The following is a 9,158-nucleotide window of genomic DNA, read 5'->3' as shown; positions in this document are numbered from 1 at the left end:
AAACCTGGGTCCTTTGCCAGAGCAACAAGTGCTCTTATCCACTGAGCCATCTTTCCAGCCCTTCAAATGCAGGAATTGTAGGTGTGCATTACCATTACCATACATAGTATCTTTGAGACTGGAAAGGTTGGAAACACTAGCAGTAACATAAACAGGAGAGCTCCTTCTACATGTTATTTTGTTTCGATGTTAGTAGTCATAAAATTACAGTCACTTACAATTCAGTTACCAGAAACCTGCTAATACAAGCCTATAAGAGGGTAATCATTTATCTTTAAGTTTCAAAACATGTGGGCAGCTCTAAATCCTAGTTTTGCCTATAATGGAGACACCTGGCTCTAGTTAATTCAAATATTTTCCCCCTCAAACAAGAAACATTCCAGTTAAAGTTGTGAGTGGTGGTTTAACCCGGTAATGCCTGCTCTAAGGAATCAGGCAAGCGGCATGAAATTGAAGCTAGCTTGAGTAGTACCCCTTGTACACTTTATACTGAGCAGTTAGAGAACAAAAGGACTGAAGGTGTTATCCCCCCAATCCCTAGTGTCAAACATGCCTGTCTTTTCTAGAGTTTCTTTAAAAACTTACCTGTGGCCAGGTGTAGTGGCACACCTTTAATCCCAGGACCTGGGAGGCAGAGGCAGGCAGATTTCTGTGGTGTGAAGCCAGCCTGCCCTACACAGTAAGCGCCAGGACAGCCAGTGCTATGGAGACCTTGTTTCAAAAACCAAACCAAACCAAACCAAACCAGTAACAAGAGGCTACTCTTCCAGAGGACCCCAGTTCAATTCCTGGCACTTATGTGGCAGCTCACAGTTGTCTGAAACTCCAATCCTAGGGGCTCTGATAGCCTGTTCTGGCCTCTCTGGCTACTAGGCTTGAAAGGGATACACAGACATACCTGCAGACAATAGTCACTTATCTAATAATAAAAAAAGAAAAAGAAAATTAAAATACTTGCTTCTTCATTAGTTTAAGGTAACTGTTTTTTAAAAAAAGACTTTTGGCAGCACGTGGTGGCATAATCCCAGCAGAGGGAGATAATCAAGGCCAGCCTGGACTATAGAACAAGTTCCAGGACAGTCAGAAGTACATAGAAAAATCCGGACTTGGAAAAACAAAACAAAAGACCCTTACTGGATGTGGATGACCAGTGAACAGTGGTTGGTTAGCATGCATAAAATAGCTGAAGTTCAACCTCTAGCACCATGAACAAAAACCAAGCCAAACCAAATGAACACCTTAAAAGCTTTTCAGGAAGAATAAGCCAGAAATAACCATATAAAAGAGCAAGGTAGTCCCAGCACCCAGAAACTTGAGGTAGGAGGACCCTAAGTTCAAAGCTGGCCTTGGCTATGTAGCAATACACTGTCTCAAATACAATTAATGGCTACATAGCCTGGTTCAGTCTGCAGCTCTAGCACACCAAGAAACATCTACGCTGCTGCACATATAAGTAAGTGCTCCGCCATTAACAGATATCCCCAGCCCAACCACAGCTTTATACCACGGCTGGCTAAGATTGCTGACAGTGCAGTCTTGGGCAAGGGCAAGTCAAACACTTGACAGACACCTGCTTGGCTACTGTGCACTGGAGCACATCCTTCTGTCAGCACACCTCACACACAGGGCTGCCCAATGCCCACACTAGGTGAGCACCAACGCTGGAGTCTGTTGTATGTACCAATAACACAAGCACCAGCTCGGTTCTACTATCATTTATTTTTTTTAAATATTTTTGAAAAAATATAATTTTTTTACAATATTTTCAACTTAAACACTATTCACACTGAACACGTATGGCAGCTTAACCTACTCAAATATGAAGTTTAAGAAGCCAAAACTGTTCTAGCTTTGTTAAAAGAAAAGTTGTGCTGCAGACTATAGTCATGATGGTTAACAAAGCAAGGAAGAGCACCAAAGTCATGCTACCGTCTTTTGAGTGCTTCAATTGGATTATGGGCCGGTGTGGGTCCTGTGTTAGACGTTCACATGACGGCAATGATGCAATCAATCTTCAGAAGATGCAAGCCTCAAACTATTTCCTCAAGATTAACACTAAGAGAACTCAGTATTCCTAACATGATAATACACCAGGCAAAAGCCAGACTAGTTCCTGACCATCACCTTGTAACCTCAAAAGACATTCTTGTGAAATTACTTCAAAATTTAACAGATTTTCTCCAGAAGAGGTTATTTTTGATGGACAAATGCAACTGAGAAATCTGTTTTAACAATCAGAACCTAATTTAAATTTATAGTCTTTTTTAAAAAAAAAACAAAAAAACAAAAAAAAACAAAGTGTAGACATTAAAACGTGTCAACTAACCCTTAAGGGACCAGTTTAGCCTCAAAGACAGACAATTCAATGAGATTTGGAGGTGATTTAATTTGGTTCTTTGTCACAATTGACTGGTGCTTCTTCCATTGCTGTCTTTACATTAAGCCATGTGGCCAATTCTACTTTCAGTAACTGTGTGACAGCTTCTTACTTAGTAACAGTCTCAGCACTTTTATTAAGCATGCAAGACTAACAAAAACTTTGGCAATGCGTAAGTGTAACACAGTGACGAGAGAGCTTTTACAATGGAGTCTTCTAACACTGCCTTCCCAGTGTGGAAACTGTGCTACATCCACCAAAAGCGGCCGGCTGCTCAGACATGTCAGTACTTCACCCCAGGAACAAACTCCTTTGCATTGGGATTCAGATTGCTCTTGACCTGGGAAATCATACATTAAAAAAAAAAAAAAAAAAAGCAAGTTCATTATAGATGACTGTGAATTCTCTCTCAGAAGTATTTAGCCTAGACTTTTATGTAAAAATTATCTCCCAGAAAAATACAAAAGGTTGGACTCTAAGGTTCTACCTAACCCCAAACTCATGGCAGAGAAAGAATGTCATCTGGCTGGCCACGAACTCACGGAGACCCACCAGCCTATGTGTCTCCCAAGTGCTGGGACTGAAGGTGTGTACCTTCTGGCCTCTATATCTTATTAAGTATTACAAGAAACGCACTAACCTCACTTAAGCTATAAGAAATAGCATGAAATAAGGTATTTTTTTTCCCTAAGTGTGCCAGATGCTCTGAAAATACTTCCAAACATGTTAAATACATGTTCTCAGTCTGATTTCTACAACTGGTGTTTTCTAATTCCCACAGGAGACACTGTGGGTAACAGAAAAGAAAACTACATAGGAGACAGAAGACCTGAGTTGGAGATCTCAGCTCTACCTATTCCAAATTCCCATGGAAGCTTGGACAGATCACCCTCTCTGTGACTCCATTTCCACGTCAGCCCGAGTCTCTGAGTACTCTAGAGACCTGGACTGCATTCTCCTGACTCCTCATTTCCACTTCCCTAAGCATGAAGTCAATATAAAGAACAACAACTGGAGATCCTCTACGCTGAATGTTGATAAAACAAACCTGGAGAGATTCCAGGGGTAGATGAAGACATGAAGATTAAAAAACAAAAAACCAAAACCAAACCAAATAAACAAAAAACCAAACCAACCAAGCCCTGAATTCCAATGCCATGTATTTTAAGACCAAAACATAATATTAAATGACAGACTGGACCAATACTTTAAATAAGTTTAGATAAGTGTTCTCCCTTCACACAGGGGAAATAAATCTATACTTTCAGACTAGCTCAGTAATAAAAATGTCTATTTAGAATGTTCTAGGCCTGGGCTTGACCTTCAACATTAAATATACAAAAAAACAAAACAAAAAACCAAAAAAAAAACAAAAAACAAAAAACAACAACAAAACAAAACAAACAAACAAACAAACAAACAAACAAAACCTTAAGAGGAAGAAAACTGCAGGGCAGTGGTGGCGCATGCCTTTAATCCCAGCACTTGGGAGGCAGAGGCAGGTGGATTTCTGAGTTCAAGGTCAGCCAGGGCTACACAGAGAAACCCTGTCTCAAAAAACCAAGAGTAAGAAAAGCAAGCATGGTTTAATTGTTTAAAAAACAAAAACAAAAAAACAAGCCAAAAAAGGGCAGAATTCTTGAATATATAATTGTCTGGAAACTAGAGAAGTCTAAAAATTAAAGTAATCTTGAAAAGATTGAGTCAAACAATTCAGTTTCTGTGTTATGGATTTATGCAAATCCAGTCTATACATTAAGCCTTTATTCAAAGCATTGGTAGTATGTGAAATGACTAAAGTAGCAGTAGGCAAATATGTCCCAACAGACCAGATCACACACCTATTCAGTTCAGTTACAGTCATTTACTGCAAAGGGTATGCCACAATGTGAATTTTGGTGTTTTCTGTATTGTTTTTTAGCAGCAGAATGTTTTTCAAAAGCTCGATGGGGAGGAGAACGGTAAAGCATACTTTGGGATGCTTAAACTCCGAGTATTCAAGTTTAGGTGATTATGATGAAGAGCTCAGTAAACTAATCCATAATAAACAGAAGCCCCGAATTCTAGGTCTCAGCAGGGTGGGGAAGGGGACTGTTAATGTTTGAGGCTAATCAGGGCATTGAGTTCCAGGTTGGAACTAGAGTGAAACTTTGTTTCAACTACCCACCCACTTCATCAAACAAAATAAATCTTTTATCTTAATTTTAGTAAAAGATTCCATGGGGCTGGAGAGATGGCTCAATGGTTAAGAGCACCAACTGCTCTTCCAGAGGTCGTGAGTTCAATTCCCTGCAATCATATAGTGGCTCACAACCATCTGTAATTGAACCTGATGCCCTCCTCTTCTGGTATACTGGAAGAGAGCAATGGTGTACTCATATACAAAAAAATAAATAAATCTTAAAATAATAAAAAGGGTTCCTCAGATTCTACATTAGCAATGATGTAAAACTGTATTGCAAGCACATTATCAGTGACAAGACTGAGAAATGAGAATATGAACCTAGGTTTGTATTCTTTTTCTGCCAAGAGCTTGTAAACGTATCTCAAAGAAACTCAATCAGGACATCTTAGAAATTTTATCAGATAAAAATTTCCAAATTTTACCAAATGTTAAGGTTAAAATCAAAGTTGGAAAATTTCATTACTCTTATATAGTCAAGTCATATGGTAACACTAAATTTCTAGACCATTCCAAGACACTCCAAGAAAGACAGGAGACTCCAGCTTCCACCTAAAGTGGAAGCATTTTCAAAGGACAAGTGATTTAAAACTCTTCTTAAAGAGAGATCAGATGCATTTTCCACTTAAGGTAGATGAGGTAGGGTCTTTAAAAAAAAAAAAAAAAATGACTTTTTACCACAAGATCTTCCAGAGAAGAGCCATCACTGATAACAAGGTCATTAAACTGGTCTTGGATTTGGTCCATAGTTTGTGGGAGATCTCGAGCTGGAATAAACCATTCATGTTCTTCTTCCTCTTCCAGCATTTCTTGGAAACAGCGTTCAATAAATTCTTCTTCCCACAACTCCTCTTCTATCTAGATTTATAACAAAAGAGGTTAATTATAGCATATGGCTAAAAAATATCTTAAACTATGACATCTGAAATCATAAACGTAAGGACCAGGTAAGGTAGTGCATGCCTTTAATCCCAAAACTCAGGAGGCAGGCAGGAGGTAGGTATCTAAAAGTCTGAGGCCAGCCAAGGCTATACAGTGAGACTCTGCCTCAGCAGAACACAACCGAATCAAACCATAATGTGCCTGGTTGTGTGGTTTACAACTATCATCTCCGCACGATTACCACAAATTCTAGGGCAGCCTGTGACACAGTTTGATGAGTCTGTCTCTCAAATGTTCTCTTAACAGTCAGGCACAGCTGTAATCCCAGGACTTTGGAGGCTGAGATGTGTGGAGTTTACATCCATAAAAAACCCATTTCAGAGCTGGGAGTGTAACTCGTTGATACAGTACTTTACCATGCAGGAAGTCTTGGGTCTGATCTCCTAACAACAAAATGTAAAAGCTAAAAACTTTTCTCCCTGCCTCTGTACTACAAGAAAAAAAAAAAAAAAGCCCAGAACTTCCATAAAGACCTAGCAACATCTGTCTCTACTTGTCTCTACAGAAGGTTTTCTCTATTGAGAGTAGCAAAGTAAAAAGTAATGGATGATTTCTTCGAGGAATTTTTGAGAATTACCCATGAAGCCTTAAAATATCCAGGCCTTAATCCAACCTCCATAAAGACTAAGAAAATCTCTAAAAAGTAGAGATTAAAACAGCTCAAAGCCCCTCAACTGATTTCAGCATGATGGAGTCAACTTTCAAAGCAAAGACAGACAGACAAGACAGATGACAGACAACCACACCCACAAACCCACACCCCTAAAAAGTTGAAGGGCCCAATAGTAAAGATTGCTTGCTGTTAATGCAGAGCACCTAAGTCTGGTTCCCACAACCACACTGGGCAGCTCTAATTCCAGTCTTAGGTGACCCAATGCCCTCTACTGGCCTCTGTGGGAACCTGTACACACACGCATAAATAATAAAATAATCTAAAACCCAGGCTTTAATTCTAGCTCTTGGGAGGTAGAGGCAGTGACTGCCAGCTAGTTCTCCATGTGTCCCAGGCCAGCCTAGTCTATATAATGTATTCTATTCAGTCTGGGCTACAGGGTGAGATACCCTGCCTTAAAAATAAACAACAAAATAACTATTTCTAATGTAATAACCCCTCCCCCCAAAAGACCCCACCCTCAATTGAGTCTCAAAGAAACAAGACTGAACTGTTTTACTCTGGAATGACCATCACGGGATGCAGAGAAGTTGAGCTAACTACTAACCGCAGAAACCATGATCGGGATTGGGAATGAGAAAATGATAGACAGTAGAAACATGGGAATAAAAGATGACATCTATTAATTTATCAGAGCTCTCTAAAGTGAGGCAGTAGCAGATTTTTCAGGCTGATTAGGATTTAGGCTCAATGAGGCTGGAGAGATGGCTCAGTGGTTAAGAGCACTGACTGCTCTTCCAGAGGTCCTGAGTTCAATTCCCAGCAACCACATGGTGGCTCACAACTATCTGTAATGGAGATCTGAAGCCCTCTTCTGTGTGTTTGAAGACAGCTACAGTGTACTCATATAAATAAAATAAATCTTAAATAAATAAACTAATACCCCCCCAACCCCAAAATAAAAAAGGTTGAGGCTCTAGTGAAAAGCAGATAATTTTGAACCAAGACATCTGTGGTCTGTCTGGATTTGGACTGTAAGAGAGATGTGATTGATTTAAGCACTGGTTTCCAAACTGAAACTATCTGGGAGCTCTTTCAGTTTCCCAGGCTCCACCCTACTCTTCTGAATCAATCTTTAGGGTGGGACCCTGAAACAAGCTGCCCAAGTAATTTCAATGAGCAGTTTAGCTTGGCAGTAATTAGCCAAATAAAATAGGAGTGGTAGCACATAAATCCTTAGTGCACATAAAGAACTAGTCACACACAGTTCAGTGCCAAGCACATATCTGAGATATAAAGCCATGAAAAGAAACATGTCTGTATATAGAACTAACTTGTCTGTTGAATTCCTCTTCATTTTCCATCCACATGTACTCTGCAAATGGATTATCCTCTTCATGAGAATGACCGTTAATAATCACATCGTCATTGATGATGCTTGGGCTAGTACTGCTGCGACTTGGATCTTTCATGGTTGGTTTTCGTTGTCGTTTTTAACCTTTAAAGTAGAATACAATCTTAATGAGCACACTTGTTATTACCCATCAGGTGTTAGAAGCACATGTTACATTAGTTGGAAAGCTTCTTTCTTTTTCCAAAGTGACTTTAAGAAATAGCTGAGGGCTAGATTTGAGGTATAGATGTAGGACAATTTTAGTGTTTGTGTGAGAACATGGACATGTATGAGAGCCAGAGGTCTGCTTGCCACCTACTGTTTGTGTCAGTTCTCAGAAGCAGAGGCAGGTGGATGGTTATCTGTGAGTTTCAGGCCAGCCTGGCCTACATATGGAGTTTGAGCACAGCTAGTGCAACATAGTGTGACCCTGTTTCAACAAAAAGAAAAAGTATTACATATACCAGGTTTGAGATATAGACATATGTACTTGTCATGGGATGTTGTGTGGAAACTACTAGACAATCCATCCAAGTTGGTGCTTTTCTTTGCACTATGTGGGACTCAAACACAGTAAGGTTTGCAGGCAAATGCCCTAATCCACTGAGCCATCTTTTTGGACCGCACACTAAAAATAATTTCATTTTTGGTTTTTTGAGACACAATATCACTATGTAGCTCTCTGGCTGCCCTGGAACTATGTAGACTAGGCTGTCCTTAAACATAAGAGATCCACCTGCCTCTGCTTCCAAGTGTTGGGATTAAAGGTGTGTGCCACCATGCCAAGCCAGAAAATTCTTTAAAACTTGATTTCAGTTATGTCCCAGAACTAAAACTAAAAAATAACTCTTGAAAATTTATGTTTGAAAGTTTGGTCATAGTGGTGTAGGCTTTTAATCCCAGCACTTGGGAGGCAGAAACAGGAGTAATTCAAAGCCAGTCTGGACTACAGAATGAGTTTCAGGACAGTCAAGGCTACAAAGAGAAACACCGTTGGGGGTGTGTGTGGAGGGGGGGCTTGTTTTGAGTGCAGGCACATGTATGTAGAGGATCAGAGGATGATTTTCCAGAGTGGGTTGTTTTCCATTTAGTTGAGGAAACATCACTATACAACATATTTCAGGCCAGAAAGGCTTTTGGAATCTCAATGATTCTTATGTCTTTATGACTGTCCTGGTTGTCCTCTGACTTCCACTTGCACACTGTGATGTATGCTGTAATACACCCTAGAAAGTTTAATAAATGTACTCTCTCAATTAGAATTTGGCAAATATACTAGCCATCTGACTTTAGTTGAGACTAGAGGTGGTATTATGTGCATTATAATTAGTGTTAACTATAACATTTAATACCTAAGCACGCTTACTAACATGCTTAGGGCTTAAGGTCTGTCAGTAGTTCCTTCATTCCAAAGACAACACTAGTCATTTGCTCACATTTGATAGTTTCTCACAGTCTGCTCACCAGTAAATAACTTAATGTAACTTAATGTAACATAATTACCTATAAAAATAAGGCTAGCCAGGGTGGTGGTACACGTGTTTAATTCTAACACTCTGGATGAAGAGTCAGGAGGATTTGAAGCTGATGTTAAAAATTAAAACATGGACTTTCAGATTCTTTACTATTTTACTAGTTAAGTTTGAAATTG

The 9,158-nt window shown here is 39.5% G+C and overlaps 2 protein-coding genes across 3 annotated transcripts in view; one reads left to right on the top strand and one right to left on the bottom strand.

The window, feature by feature from the left end:
* The window catches only part of Slc23a1 (solute carrier family 23 member 1), a 12,031-nt gene extending 8,519 nt beyond the window's left edge, over window positions 1-3,512 (top strand). Inside the window, exon 15 of the mRNA XM_021214302.2 lies at window positions 3,159-3,512. The gene's annotated coding sequence lies outside the window, so the exon portion shown is untranslated. The remainder of the gene's footprint in view (window positions 1-3,158) is intronic.
* The window catches only part of Paip2 (poly(A) binding protein interacting protein 2), a 17,293-nt gene continuing 10,501 nt past the window's right edge, over window positions 2,367-9,158 (bottom strand). For both annotated transcript variants that reach the window (XM_021214303.2, XM_029546928.1), the window contains exons 2-4: window positions 7,449-7,612; window positions 5,238-5,417; window positions 2,367-2,717 (exon numbers count right to left, since the gene is read on the bottom strand). In XM_021214303.2, the coding sequence (XP_021069962.1) occupies window positions 2,661-2,717; window positions 5,238-5,417; window positions 7,449-7,586 (375 nt within the window). In that variant the 5' untranslated portion in view covers window positions 7,587-7,612 and the 3' untranslated portion in view covers window positions 2,367-2,660. The remainder of the gene's footprint in view (window positions 2,718-5,237; window positions 5,418-7,448; window positions 7,613-9,158) is intronic.

This window comes from Mus pahari, chromosome 15 (genome assembly GCF_900095145.1).
Source record: "Mus pahari chromosome 15, PAHARI_EIJ_v1.1, whole genome shotgun sequence".
NCBI lineage: Eukaryota > Metazoa > Chordata > Mammalia > Rodentia > Muridae > Mus > Mus pahari.
This window is presented reverse-complemented; position numbering and strand designations above follow the sequence as displayed.